Source organism: Schistocerca piceifrons, chromosome 9, assembly GCF_021461385.2.
Source record: "Schistocerca piceifrons isolate TAMUIC-IGC-003096 chromosome 9, iqSchPice1.1, whole genome shotgun sequence".
NCBI classification, from domain to species: Eukaryota; Metazoa; Arthropoda; class Insecta; order Orthoptera; family Acrididae; genus Schistocerca; species Schistocerca piceifrons.
The window spans coordinates 200,200,139-200,216,061 of NC_060146.1; the positions used below are offsets into that span (position 1 = coordinate 200,200,139).

Below are 15,923 nucleotides of genomic sequence, written 5' to 3' on the forward strand. Positions count from 1 at the left end.
CTTTTTTCGGTGTGTAGGTAAATTAACCACAATAAACAGTATTAACAGAGTAAGAGCACAATTTATTTACTTCTAAACAATTACATAGCATTGAGGTGCGCACAGAACATGAGTTTGTGAGTTGTACTAAAGACTAACTGAACTACACCATTTAAGGCCAACAGCGATTCTCTGTGTCAACTGTAGAGAATGCACTACACCCAAAGCATTTGCCAAGCTTCTACTCCCACACAGTCCCTCTCCCTAATCTTATTAGAGTAGAGCTCTTGAAATGTAGGGGAAATGGTGTCGAACTCAACATTGTGGTTTCTGGGGAGAGTCTTTCCAAGATAGTGGTGAGGGCTCTTGGTCAGGGGTTGCTGTAAGTGCCACAGAAATGGAATTGTTCATTGACCTCGCTTGTTGATGGTGACAGATAATAGGGTGATGGAGTTGGTAGGATGTCGACAATTAATGGGTAAGCTGGCTCAACTAATTCAAATGACACTGTTGTAAGTTCACTGTTGTATAGGATTTGCACAGTACTTTTCTTACACTTCAAAAAGTGGTAAAGGCCAGACTAAGGAGGTTTTAGTGATGGTGGGCAGCATCTGGGTGTAACATCTGAGGTTTTCTTAAAGTCCTTATGAATGAAAATGTTGGCTTTAATGTGGGAGGATGCTGCTGTAGGGTGAAGCTTGGAGTTTTGACTTTTATATTCCTGCAGTAGGAACAGCAGTTAGGGTGCAGAGGATGACGATTGTGGGATGATGATGGTGCACCAGTCAGTTGCTGTTAAGGTATATCTGAATCTTTCAGATGGAGGGAGCAGGCCCATCAGTTCAATGTGGACATGTGAGAAACAGTGTGTCATTTCAGAAAATAGGACTACTGATTTATGAATGTGGCAGCCAACTTTGGCTGGTTGTTGGCATGCTAAACAGTTTAGTCCACTAGTGAGAGCCCTTTTTTTCATACCCTGGCTAATGTACTTGTCCTAAATAAGCTTAAATGTGCTGTGAGATCTGGGATTTGCAAGCTGTGCACTGAATCAAACACATGCTTGTGAAAATCAGCAACTACGAATAGCTTTGAAGGATACCTGCTGGCATTGCTTCAGTGATTTTTTAGTCCTGTAGAGGCACTTTTTTTAAGGTGGTTCCCAAATCTTCCCTTGCCACAAGTTCTTGTAACTGCATATCAGTGATTCTGCTGGAATGAATTTATGAAAAATCAGTATAAGTGAAATTGTGTTCGGCCTAAAAAAATAGTGGGCAACTCTGTTACGTGTCATTTTTACATGTCTCAAATGTAGTAAGCTGACTGATAAATTCTAATTACTGCAGGTAAAAGTATCCTTGAGTCTTTTGAAGGCAAAAGTGTTGGCTTTGTGGGTAGTGTATACTATGGAATGTCTCACTGGATGGCCTCTTGTATCGTGATCGACTCCAAATCCTAAGCACTCCACCTGGTCTGAGTGTAAGTCCATTAACGTTTTGATGGAGTGCCACACCAATGCCAGCCAACTTGGATCTACTACAATCATAGCAACAGGACCCAGGTGTGCGAGAAGAAGCATCTTGCCTAAGCTGGTCTTTACCTGCATAAACATGCACTGCATTTCCATAGTCCCTTACCTTCTGCGGTGACCAATAGTGTTGTGGCCAGCCAAAGCTACTATCTGGGGTGCTTGCTTCACGGCTGCACCCACCATGAGACATAGATAAAAACTGAGTAGGCCTATTCCTGATAATCTTCTTTGCTGTTGGGGAAGCAGTGGGGTGGGGTGTGTCTTGTGTGCCATCAACATTCTTCTTAAGGGGGCAGAAGACTACTCCAAAAACTGGATGACCTAAGAATTGCATCTCTCATTTCCGGAGAACACAGTTCTTTAATCTTGTCCCTTACTATCAGTGTTTTCTGTGTGTTCCTTTCTTTCCCGATTCTACAGAGAATGTCTTCATTCCTTACCTTATCAGTCAACCTAATTTTTAACATTCTTGTCTTGCACAAGATCTCAGACACTTTTATTCTCTATTGTTCTGGTTGTCCCACAGTCCATGATCCACTATCGTACAATGCCGTGCTCCTTAAATTGAGACCTATGATACCTATGTTTGATACCAGCAGACTTTTCCCCAGAAATGCTGTCTTTGCTTGTACTTGTCTTTCTTTGGCTTATTCCCAACCATATTCAGTAATGATTAGATTGTACATTCCATGCAACACATCATGTAATTCTCCTTTGTCTTCACTGAAAGTAACAATGTCATCAACAAATCTTATCATTGATATCTGTTCACCGTAAATTGCAGGCGCACGTTTGAACCTTTCTTTTATTTTTGCCATTGCTTCTTTGATGTATGGATTGGACTACATCCCAGTCTTGCACCTTTTTTTTAATCTGAGTAGTTCGTTCTTGGTCTTCAACACTTAATGTTCCCTCTTGGTTCTTGTACATATTGAATATTACCTGTCTTTCCCTATAACTTACCCCTATTTTTCTCAGAATTAGGAAATCTAACACCACTTTACATTGTTGAACACTTTTTTAGGTCGACAGATTCTGTGACACTGTCTTGCTTCCATCATCAACTGCAGCATCAGAACTGCCCCTCTCGCACCTGTACCTTTCCTAAAGCCAAACTGATCGTCATCCAACAGATCCTCAATTTTCTTTTACATTCTTCTGTATATTATTCTTGTGAGCAAATTGGATACACGAGCTGTTAAGCTGACTGTGTGATAATTCTTCCACTTGTTGCTCTAGGTATCTTCAGAATTCTGTGGATGGTTTTTTTCTGAAAGTGATGGTGTACCACAAATCTCATACATTATAAACACCAACCTGAGTAGTCGTTCTGTTGCATTTCCCCCAATGATTCTACAAATTCTGATGGAATGTCGGCTATCCCTTCTGCCTTATTTGATATCAGGTCTTCCAAAGCTCTTTTAAATTCTGACTAATACTGGATCCCCTGTCTTTCATATTGAATCCCGTTTCTTCTTCTATCATGTCATCAAACAAGTCCTCCCCCTCACAGAGGCCGTCAGTGAACTCTTTCCAATTGTCTGCTCTCTCCTCTGTGTTTAACAGTGGAATTCCAATTGCACTCTTAAGGCTACCACCCTTGTTTTTAATATTACCGAAATTTGTTTTGACTTTTCGATATGCTGTGTCAATCCTTCAGCTGATTCTTTTTTTCAATTCCTTCACACCTTTCTGGCAGCCATTTCGCCTTGGCTGCTCTGCATTTGCTATTTATTTATTTATTTATTTCTTAAGTGATTTATACTGCTGTATTAATGTCTTTCCCCGGACACTTCTGCACTTCTTCCTTTTGTCAATCAGTTGAGGTATTTCTTATGTCACCTAAGGTTTCTTCGCAGTGAAGTGCTTAGTGTTAGTGTTAGTGTTTGTGTTCCTCTATCCAAAATTTGAGTGTCACTCTTAGAGATGTCTATTCTTCTACAACTGAACTTCCTGTTGTGCTTTTCCTTATTACAGTATCCATATCCATGGAGAATTTGAAACACTTATGATCATTCCTCAGTGCTTTAGTATCTCACATCCTCCTACAGTTATTCTTTTGAACAGTTCTCTTACACTTACTAAATTGTGATCTGCGTCTATATTTGCTCCTAGACACATGCCTGGTTTTGGATTAAATACAATTCTTAAATTTTCATCACATTTTGCTGCTGTTCGTGTAAACAATAGTACACTGTCCAGATAGGTGAAACAGAAAGATAGTTCATTCAACACATTTTCAACAAATTGTTGCCTGTACTGTGCTGCATTCTTCAGATTAAAGGGTATTCATAAATATTCAAACAAACTTAAAGACATCAATTTTCAGTACTTACTGCATTTCATATCTTGAAATACTGTATGAGGCATAGTAAGTTTCTGCATACAAAAGCATAAGTCTGATTGCTGCAGTGAATATGGTGGGATTACTTCACAGCATTCAGACATTGCAAGCAACTACTGGAAGGTTTGCCACGGGATGGAAAATACCAAACCTAGCAGAAATATGTGTCATGTAGCTATTGGAATTTCTTGGAACCTGAGGTCACTGTTTGCACTGCATTTGGCATCGTGGAGCTGTCCAAACAGGTTTCAGCATGACACTCACTGTCAGTTGTTGTATGCATTGTTAAGTAACATGTAATTTCTTGCTTTTGATTTAATTTCTTTTCGAGGTCTCCAATTTGTGGGTAGTTTTACCACCACTGCCTTGGATGTGGAAATACAACACTACTCCTCTTGATGAGCTATTTTTTCTTCAATAATTTTTGAGGGCGAAAAACCTCTCTATACAGGTTCCTTTTATATGGAATGAAGGATTCAGAATGATGACAGTCGAGATTGACAGATCAATTTATAATTCACTTGCTCTAATATCAATACAGTCATTGTCACCTTTTCCTGCATATATTTTAGGGATGACCTTTTCTCCAATGTAGGTCGGTGATTTACAGAGCTTTTATATTGAGCCTTTGCATGTGCTTCGTGAGATGAAGTTAGTTGTCCTCCACATGTAAATGAAACTATGAATCTGCACAATAGTTGTTCCTTGTATAACTGCGAGTATCATTCGTCAGTAAGAATGCATAGGGATGTATGTCACACTTGATATTTAACACCGAACAACTCAGAATTGCTGGTTAAGAATACAGTTTATTTACAATTTAGAAGCGTTAAAATAGTGTTGATGCATGCCTAGAACGTGAGTGGTCATGAGTAGTACCAAAGTTTAACTGAATTGTACCTTTTTGTGTAAATGGCAGTCTACTGTGTCAGCAAAGAAAACACACTCCACTCAAAGAGTTTGTGTAGCTTCTACTCCTGCAAGTGCATTTTTTATTGTAGGTCATTATAATCTGAGGCTATAACATAGTGACTCATATTGTGCACCACCGTTAAACAGTTCACTTATTGAGTCGAAGAATACACATACAAAATCATGTGTACAGTGGCTATGTAATGGCAAAAATGCCTGAGTTGGGCTTAACAAATATTTTTCACTAACCTTTCCTTTAGATTTCCCACTTCTGAATGTTTTGTACCTGATTTCAAAAAAATTGCATTGAGTATTGACTTTTAGAGGTTTTCAACATTGTAAGTGTACGTCATAAATTTCTTTCATGAGCAATACAAGAAATTGGAATCTTGTTGTACCAAAACATCATATCATTAATATTTTTGTTAAGCCTTAGTGATAGATGTTGTATCTTGAAAGTTTAACTGTTGACAGTCATGTGATTACCTTTCTAGTTTTTATTAAAGCCTTTCTCTTTCCAATAGCAGTAAACTTACAGATTAAGTTGCAATGTCTAGTGGAATAGTAACCTGTTTTTGAACAGCTCTTAAAATACATTGTTAATGTTTGCAGCCATGTTTCCTCAGTTACTCCTTAAATTATGTTTATCATGTAGATGAGAATCCATAATGCCTTTTGCAGCAAACAGTCAGTTGCAAAAGACAGATAATATTTGCTCTTACCTATAAAATAGAGGCGAGTTGTGTAATATATTAGAGATTGGTAAGTTCATTTATAGACCTACAAAAATTGCTAAGAATTGGAAGTTTAAAGCATTTGGTTGCAGCGGCTGCATATTTTTCATGTATGTTTTTGTTTCAGGCTGGAATGCATGCAGTACGTGAGAACCGTTACATAGTACTTACGAAAGATTTCGAAAAGGGTTACAAAAATAATATAAAGAAAGATGAATCAGAACATGAATTCTACAAATAAACTGTTTCTAATTTTATACTGTTTACTAATAAATTATGTTTTGTGTTCAGTTTATTGGAGTATTTTGTGTGATTGGTATTTGAATTGGAAGAGTTTCTTTTTTCCGATTTAATGGTGAATACCTCCATAACTTTCCAGTTCTATGACAAATGAAATCATTTTGTATAGAGAATAAAACTATATTAAGAGCAGTGTTACACATATCACTTCGAATGTTGTGAGGTGACCTACCTGTGAGCCTTTAGTATCACTTTTTCCACATTTGTCACTAGCAGCAGTACAATGACCAGTTTAAAGACTGTTTACAATTGCGTACTCTCACAGTCCTACGAAACAGTAGGACAGTGGCATCTCGCTCCACTTTTCCGTACATAGTCTAACCAAATAATGTTGCAACATTGGTTTTTAGTATTTTCAGGCAGTGAACTGATAATTATAACAATTTACAAGAAGTCTTTAATGTTTTAATTAATTACGGGTGTCATTTGGTCCTGAAAATGTAAGGCAATAGAAGTATAGTGATAAAAGCTGGGATCTAAGACGTACAGTGCTAAATCTGCAATAGAAACTTTGAGTGTGTCAAAACTTTAACATTAACCATCTATTAAGTTAATTAGTTTAAGGAAAATTGAATACATTATTGTTACGTATGAATGCCATTCTTTTTAGGGAGTGGTGTCAGTATGTCAAACTGACATATTAGCTCACTCGAAATGAGCTATTGCGTACTATAATAATAAGTTTATTTCTTCATACAGTGAAATCACCTTTTTACTCTTTTCAGCAGACTGGCCCAAATTGTAAAATATAGGAAACGCAACAAGTGAAAATGAATAAATTACTCTTACTGTCATTCTTTTTATATTGTTCAAAATATGAAATTAAAAACATTTAAATATTGCCTATTTCAGAAAATGTGAAACAATTGTTTTTGTTTCTTTTTAACAGCAATTAGATCTACTCTCTTGTGAAACCACATTAATAAGATATTTGTTTTCTAATGTGGGATTTATTGTTGATAATCATTATATAATCATGGTAATTAAGACTTTTAACACACTAAAGCTAGCAGTCTTCATATACTGAGAACAACAGTCACAAAATATACAGCTTGTTGCCTACAAGGTCGTCACTAAGTTCAGGAACATCCAGGGTGAGAAGAGGGCTGAAATTGTCATGCTGCAGAGAATCTTGAATAGGAATGTTTACATCTGACATCAGGTCATACTGACCTAAGACTGTGAACCTAGTACAGATTACCGTATTTCAAGCAGAACAATAATAATTTGTGAAAACCCTTTATAGAGGTGGCCATCTTCAAAAGTGGAGTTATTTGTATAAAGGATTGAAATTAAATTCAAGCTGTTGCAATACAATGCAGTGAACAGAAGGAAGGTTGCTACTATAGTTATTGTTGTCATATTGTGATTATCATACTTCTCACCCTTTCAAATACTGTGAACAGATGATATGGGCAGCCAAGACCCAACATGCTGACAATGAAATTCTTGTTAAAAGTGCTAACACTATTTTACATGATCAGTAAGTTTGCCTATAGCATACGTTTTCTGCTTTTTTCCAAGGCTGACTTTTTGCAGGAGTATAATGCACTTTTTGCAGGAGTATAATGCACTTTTTGCAGAAATCTATATGAAAATGTCGTGATAACATCAATGAAAACTTGAAATGTGGGAAATGTTGTACCATGGAATTCTTAATGACAGGAAACCATTGTATTGAGAGAATAGGACTTCTGTTAGAACCAATCAAAATTAACATAAAATGTGGGAACATAAAAGCAGGGTTTTACTGTACCTTTTAATTACCTTGTTTGTGATAAATTAGATGCATTATTGGGATCAGCACATGGAAATTAATTTTCTGAATAATGAATCTATGTGAAACAAAGTCTGATAAATGTTTCTGTCGATTCGGGTACATGCTATGTAAGTACTATGTAAATACTTGGATGAAAACTGAAAAATGAGTAAAGAAAAAAATATTAATAGGAGTGCAGTAATAGCATGTGTAGTAGTTCCAACTTGCTATATTAAAATGTTACAAACTACTAGCTGATTACCCAGAATTGCCAAATTACAAATTTAATCCATTTCTGAGAGTGTATATTATATTTATCTCAGAGAGATTCTAATGTTTCTAAACTCAGGTTGAAATGTCATCAGAAGAGTCACCATTCAGCCTAGTGAGCTCAAGAAATATGACTGGCATTAATGTTTGTTATTTTCAAATTAATTTTATATGTGTATTTTGAGTGTGACTATGGTGTGTGTTTTTTAAAGTGGTTAAATGCAGTTTTAGTCCCAGGAAGTGTAGATACAGATTTAGCCTTATTTGACTAGATAAGATTGGCTACAGTTGATCCTTACTTCAGGCAGTAAAGGGTGGGGGTGGGGGAAGAGCTTGAAATGAGTTAATTAGGTTATTCAGCAGTACAATGATAAAGTGGAAAGGAACACACTGATACTTAAATTTGAGGCATAATATGGAGACAGCTAAACTATGTATCACCAAGTGTATTATAAGCTGGAGATGGGAGTGAGGGGGATGAAAGGATAGATTAGTAAATAATGACATCAGTACACTATGGTGATGTATTTACAACAGTAAAAATTTATGACAGATTTAAAGTTTCTGCTAGGCCAGTACCTTTCAGTGAGATTACTCTTACCAGAGCATGCTTCACCGTCCAACCTAAAGCTTTAACCAATTGCTGTTTCCTGCTGCCTCTTTCAGTCTTAATGAAGGTTATCCTTCAAATATTTTTATTGTAAAGGTGAATAAATAATCCTTATGTGACATAGTTGAAAAGGGTATTTCCTGTGATAGACCAGGGTCCCAGTTTGGCTCACATTTTAAGTACAAGTAGCAAAAGAAACATTGTTACTGAATATCAGTATGGACTTTTAAAAAAGCAGACTGACAAATGACCTCTTACGTACTTTGAGACAACTCTTGGAGGAATCCGGTCATTTATTACTGATGCAGTGCGGGTACCTGGGGGAATGCAACTGGTCCAATTGCTGGAGGTGACGGTAAATGTGTATTAACACATGAAATATGCACACTGGTTATTATTGTTCTGGTAACTTTGATTCCCCACAGATGGAGTAGCAGCATTGTACCTTCTCTTCATTGGTGTACCTTGTGCTCACACAAAGCTTCAATGGAAGACAGTTGTAATGGAAGACAGTTGCCTGAATGACTGGTGTGCAATCTTCTTGTGTTTCCACTTGTTTATTGCCAATTTCAGCCAGTGAGTAAGTTGTATTACAGTGTGGTATACTCTGTTCATCAGAAGAATAAACATCATGTAAACATTACACCACATATTCTTCCGCATTTGCTGTAAAGTCATTGGATTTTGTTTCATATGAAGCAGAAGCCAAGCTTGTCTCAAGTACATCAAATACAATAATGAGGATACATTTCATTCCGCGCATTAAGCGTACATCGACTCAGCAATGATACGGCACCAACGCCTTTACCGGTGCATTTAACTTGGACAGCATTGGCCAGGCAAATAATCCAGCTAACCTGCAGTGATATTAACAGTTGCCATAAAGATATAAAAAGAGATGGGCAGAGAACAATGTAGTTTCAAATGTCATTTAATTTTGAAACAGAAGGAAATAATATATGGTAAAACTCCCACATAAACTACTTAGATTACTAGGTGGAAAACATAACATGCTCTCAATCTTAGCTAATGTAGTAGTATAATAAAAAATGAGACTGACAGAAAATACCTGACTTTAACAAGGGTAATTTTGTGGATGAGCAATGTGTGGTGTGAAAGTGCACTGTGGAGATTTCCCATATAGTTAAATAAAAATTAAGCCACTGAACATATTACAGTCAGTTGTCTGCTAATATCTGAATACTTTCCATATCTGTCTCTGAGGAATACCTTTCAGTACTGCTACATTGAGAATGAGATGCATGGCAGCAGAATCCAAAACCACCAAAAAAAATCCAAATTTTCCTCCTCTTTTACGACTGCTGTTCTGCATTTCACCATCGTTCGGCAGTAACATGTCACAGAGCTTCACGCATTAGTTCCAGTACATCTGGCACCTTCTGTATCTTGTTATTTATTACGAAAAATCCCTTCACTTGGCTCCAGATCAATTTTGTTGGGTTCAGATTGCAGTGGTGCAGCGACAACAGTAAAAATGCAGCATTTGTAATGTGTGGCCGACATCGTGAAAATGATTGTTTTCCATATTTCTACGATGCTTTATCACTCTGGTTCGTACCTACAAAACATGAACATATCCAAATAAAGAGTATTTGATTTCTTTTTTTCCCCCAAAAATTTGAGTTATGTTGTCTTAACGTAAACCACTTTTTATAAAATATTAAACAATGGAAAATCCAGGATGGACTGCAACAATGTTATGAAAAGGAATGTTGTTACTATATAGCAGAGATGCTTAGTTGCAGATAGGCACAACAAAAAGACAGTCACAATATATAATATTGCCGACCGGAGTGTCCGAGTGGTTCTAGGCGCTTCAGTCTGGAACCGCACGACCGCTGTGGTCACAGGTTCAAATCCTGCCTCGGGCATGGATGTGTGTGATGTCCTTCTTAGGCTAGTTAGGTTTAAGTAGTTCTATGGGACTGATGACCTCAGATGTTTAGTCCCATAGTGCTCAGAGCCATTTGAATATATAATATTGATAATTAAGAATTTATAATTTGCCATGAAAACCAGAATTTTGAGTGCAACATGTAATTAAAAACAAGATGATGTGCACTGATCATGAAAAATGGTGGTTAAGTATGACTTAACATATATTTGATGAAATTCATATTAAATGGTTTAGGTACTGAAACCAAATACGAAATTTCAAAAAAGCACCTTATGGTCCTTAATGAGATTTGTACCAATGCCCCACAGAATATTCAATTTACTATCTTTGACGCTATCTATTACACTAACGCATACAATTTGTGTATTAAATTACATTCAGTAAGCTGTGTTTCTTTCAAACTTCAAAGCTGATTTTCTGTGTAATCTTGTGAAAAACATTAAGAACAACTTGTTTCTCCCAATTACGTTTTTGAACAACTCTTGAGAAAATTGATTCCATGCATGTGTTTCATTACAAAGTAGGAAGCAGTGTCATCCAATTTACCAGTATGTATTGACAGTGAGAAAATCGGAACACAGGTAGTGTGTACATGATGTTGCTAAATAGTTAACGTAGCTAAAGTATGATTAAGAAGAATGTTGGTGGCTGTTAATACATCAAAATGTCTTACAAGTTTTGTACAGTGACATAGAAATACGATACCTATTACAGAAGTTGGACTTACTTTCAAGAGCAGAACAACAGTAGTCTACATGATCTATGGCTGCTGACCAGCAGTTGCTTTTGTGTTTGTTTACGTCAGACTTCAGACAGATTTTCACTCTGCAGCGGAGTGTGCGCTGATATGAAACTTCCTGGCAGATTAAAACTGTGTGCCGGACCGAGACTCGAACTCAGGACCTTTGCCTTTCGCGGGCAAGTGCTCTACCATCTGAGCTACCCAAGCACGACTCCCGCCCCGTCCTCACTGCTTTACTTCTGCCAGTACCTCGTCTCCTACCTTCCAAACTTTACAGAAGCTCTCCTGCAGGAGAAGTACTGGCAGAAGTAAAGCTGTGAGGATGGGGCGTGAGTCGTACTTGGGTAGCTCAGTTGGTAGAGCACTTGCCCGCGAAAGGCAAAGGTCCCGAGTTCAAGTCTCGGTCCGGCACACAGTTTTAATCTACCAGGAAGTTTTACATCAGACTTACTCTAATAATGAACACAGTACAGTGCAGGAGAGTTGTCAGTACTATCTTTTTAATAACATATTTACATGAATGGTACACAGTGACACGTTTTTGAACAAGTAATGAGAGGAAGTGGATTACCGAATAACAGAAATAGGGTGCTGTTTAAAAAGATATACCATTGTCCATACCTTTGTAAAAAAGCAAACATAAAAATAATCAATGTTTGGCAACAAAATGTAATTGGATAGATAAAAAATCTTCTTACCAAGCAGCACCAGGAGAACATAAATATAAAAGTTATTTCTTATGCGTGTTTTCAGAGCCGGTGGCTCCTCCTCCTGGCGGAAGTGTTGAAGGGGAAGGAAGAGGGATGAAGGAAAAGGACTGGTGAGGTTTAAGAATAGGGGTAGAGTTCAGAAAAGTCACCCAGAACCCCAGCTCAGGGAGACTTACTGGACATTATGAGAAGTAAAAACGTCCCTTCTCACCCCATCCAATAAGTCTTCTCTGACCTGGTGTTCCAGGATCAAATACTTGGAAATCAGTTAATACATTGTACTTAAGTTACTGAATTTAATAATGCCGTAATGAAGGTTCTTGAAGATATCAGTATCTGCAGAAAAGAATTGGTGGTTGAAGTTGTTGAACATATACCTAACTCTGAGTTATCTGCATCATCGAGTTGATTGCTGCTGTTGCTGTAGAAAACCGAAAGTAGTTCAAATCCTGGTCTAACATGACAGTCCTAACTGGACAAAATGCTCACATTAATTTTTTTAGTTTCAATGTAATGTTTTGATGTCATTCAAGCAGTGAAACAATCCGTAATACAGTTGAACTAAATTGGCACAGAGGTCACCTGGAAAGATTGAGCAAAACTGGGATGCAACAGAGGACCTGCAGTGGCCTTATATACGTTTTGCTGCGATGTCGTTGATTATTAAAACAGACAATTAATGAAATACAATGAATTTTGACACATATTAGAATAGAAAATTAAATGACAATAAGCGGTACATGAATCTTGCTACCCAACAGTCTCATTCACAATTAAAATGATCGGATATGTAAATATAACAGTACATACAGTACTCCATTTTACTGGATTACGTGAAAGGTATCAAATATAATTTCTTCTTAGCATGTTTCCTAGCTTCAGTAAAAATGACCTTCATTTCAGTAATAACAATCTTTATAAAAACAGTCTGGAAGTTCGTTAAAGTAGTTAGTTTACATTATGTGCTGTTATTCCCATTAATTACAGTAATTAAATTTCAGAGACAGGATAATGCTTTGCAGTTAAAATAAAACTCATATTTTAATTAAATTGTTTTTGTTTAATAACAGCGGATTTAAAATATGGAACATAGACTTATTGTATTTCGATTTTAGGTAAATAGTGACGTTTGAAAATTTGCTACCAATTACAGTGTCTACTTGTTGAGGTGTAAGGGATACTTTGTACAGCTTTATTTCATCAAAACAGTTCCCAAAGTGTAGTATTACTTACATTTCTCATATTTGGCTATGCTTAGGGTTGCAGTTACCATGTTACTAGCTTTTCAGTTAATTAATGTGAATGAGAGTCCGGTGTGACGAAACTTAAAAGAAAAGGAAAGGTCCTAGCTGTTACATTTCACTGTACATTGCTCAAGATAAACAGAACACAGGATGATGACTGCTGCAGATAAACTCCGATGCATCCATATATCACCTACTCATACAATATAACAACATTCCAGTTGTCTAAGGAGGCATACTTAGCTCCCTCTTTCTTAGCTATAAACCTAGTGCTGCTGCTGCTAGGATCACAGTGGGTTCTTTGATTAATGCATTGTACAGTAAGAAATGATAGGTTTCACTTTTATCACATGGTTGGAGTAATACCTGTGAGACTGCAGGATTGCAGTGTAGTGAATTATGTGTCGCTTGTGTTGTCCTGAAGACAACAGCTAGCTTGTAATACATGTAGTGAACAGCAGCTCATTAGCTGCATAATTGTTAACGTAGCATCTGACAGTGGGAAGTCTAGGTTGGAATATCAACAATATTGTGAAAGGACACACACACACACACACACACACACACACACACACAAAAAACTGCTACCTCCCACAACTCCGGTCAGAGGCAGAGGCCATATGCTGCTTTTGTAGATGTGTGTGTGCATTTCTCTTTTCTGAAGAAGGCTTTGGTCAGAAGCTTATATGTAACAGTCATTTTATTGTACCTGTCTCCAACTCAATGTATCATCTTTATAGCAGTCTATACGTTTCATAATATTATTAAAGTAGGATCTGGAATTCTTATTAAGGTCATATTTATTCTGTATATTCCTCCACTGCAGTAACACAGTAGCATTTTCATTCCTTATTTACTATTAGGGAAGAACATCGTGTGTACCAACATTACTGATGAACCATCATTTGTGGCAGTTACCTGACACAAATGTGCTGATAATGGTGTAGCTTAGTCTCATACCTTGACAGAATACCGACATGTTTAGAAACATTTTCTACCTTGTGAGGAAAATCTGCAATGGTAAGCACACTGGAGAAAAAATTACTCACCCCCAGGGTCATGATGCTATGTGTAACAGCACCTGTAGCACTGATAGTGGAAGAGTATCCATGTCCTCAGGTTCACCATACCCAGCTGGGGCCACCCATGGGTGATCCTGCTGACAAGTTGATTGATACACTTCACTCGCTGATCCCAGGCATCTTCTATGGAATTAGGATCTCGTGATTTAGTGGGCCAGTTGATGTAAATCAGTAAACCAGATTGTTGCAAATCGGTACATACACTGAGGTGACAAGTCATGTGATATCTCCTAATGTTGTGTCAGACTTCCTTTTGAGTAGCATAGTTCAGCAACCGAGTGTACCAGGGGCTCAAGCATTAGAAGTCGTCTGTAGAAATACTGAGCCATGCTGCCTCTATAGGCATCCATAATTGCGAAAGTGTTACCAGTGCAGGATGTGCACAAACTAACCTCTCAGTTACATCCCATAAATATTCAATGGGATTCATAGCAGGTGTTCTGGGCAGCTAAATCATTTGCTCAAATTGTCCAGAATGCTCTTCAAACCAGTCACGGACAGTTGTGGTCCGATGACATCGCGCAGTGTCATTCATAAAAATTGCATCATTGTTTGGCAACATGTCATCCATGAACGGCTGCAAGTGGTCTCCAAGCAGCAAACATCCAGAGGACCCAGTCCATTCCATGTAATCACAGCCCACACGATTGTGGAGCCACCACCAGCTTGCTCAGTGTCTTGTTGGCAACCTGGGTCCATGGCTTCATGGGGTCTGCACCACACTCAAACCCTACTATTAGATCTTACCAACTGAAATCTGTTAATTCCCATTGTGAAGCCATTATCATCTCGGAAACCTTTTCACATGAATCATCTGAGTACAAATGACAGCTCCACCAATGCACTGTCCTTATATACTTTGTGTACACGATACTACTACTGTTTGTATGTATGCATATCACTATCCCATGCCTTTTGTCACATCAGTGTATGCTTGCAGCCTGGAGGACATGGTTGTTGTCATCTTGGAAGACAGGAGTACCCACAGCATTTGCAGAACAAGGGCATAGAAGGCAGGTCTACACTTGTTCTCAAAGAATGTTGAAATGAACATCTAATCTAATCTAAATGAGTGTGTCCAAGTCAAAGTATGCAAATACTACTTAAACATCAAATAACCACCTGCTAGCTGAACTATAACCTCCACACACTATACGTTAAAGGCCTCATTGTGTCACTAATGCACTCGAGGTCTTCCATCTTTTGCAAAGAGGTGAATTGGTGTCTTGTCGGACCACACTACCCGCCCCCACTCAGGTGCTGCTCAGTTTCTTTTGGTTTTGCCCTACTGAAGATGTGCAGCTTAATGTGAGACTGTGAGCTATGATTTTTAGTGAGGTACAATTGTATGCTATGCCCTTCAGTGTTCACTTCGAAACTGGTTAAGATGGAAGATGCGTTCATTGACAGCAGCAATTCCAGTCAGTGTTGACCTTTTCAAGGCTGTTTGTAATGTTGTATGGCTGCAAGCAGCACATTATTCCTTGTAGACACATTGAACAGTCTGTGTTGATTTCTTTTACTCTTAAGGTAGCTTCATTCATCATGCTAAATCATTTGTCACATCAACCCATTCTATAGCACTGATGCCATACAACCATCAGGCCGATATGCACCGCTCCACTGACACGATTTGTGTCAGTATCAGAGAGTGACATGACTTCCTGGTACAAGTTTACCTATTCTACATTGGTTTAAAGTGACCATTGTGCTGTTTTAAGGGGCTGTTTAACATTTTTGAGCTTACCTTCTATAACTGCAGGCGCCTGCAAATAACTATTGTACCTA

At 37.8% G+C, this 15,923-nt stretch overlaps 1 protein-coding gene across 1 annotated transcript in view; it reads left to right on the forward strand.

The window, feature by feature from the left end:
• Positions 1-5,795, forward strand: part of LOC124717093 (26S proteasome regulatory subunit 6B) — a 42,143-nt gene extending 36,348 nt beyond the window's left edge. Inside the window, exon 8 of the mRNA XM_047243798.1 lies at positions 5,628-5,795. Within this exon, the coding sequence (XP_047099754.1) occupies positions 5,628-5,741 (114 nt within the window). The 3' untranslated portion in view covers positions 5,742-5,795. The remainder of the gene's footprint in view (positions 1-5,627) is intronic.
• Positions 5,796-15,923: the final 10,128 nt, after the last annotated feature.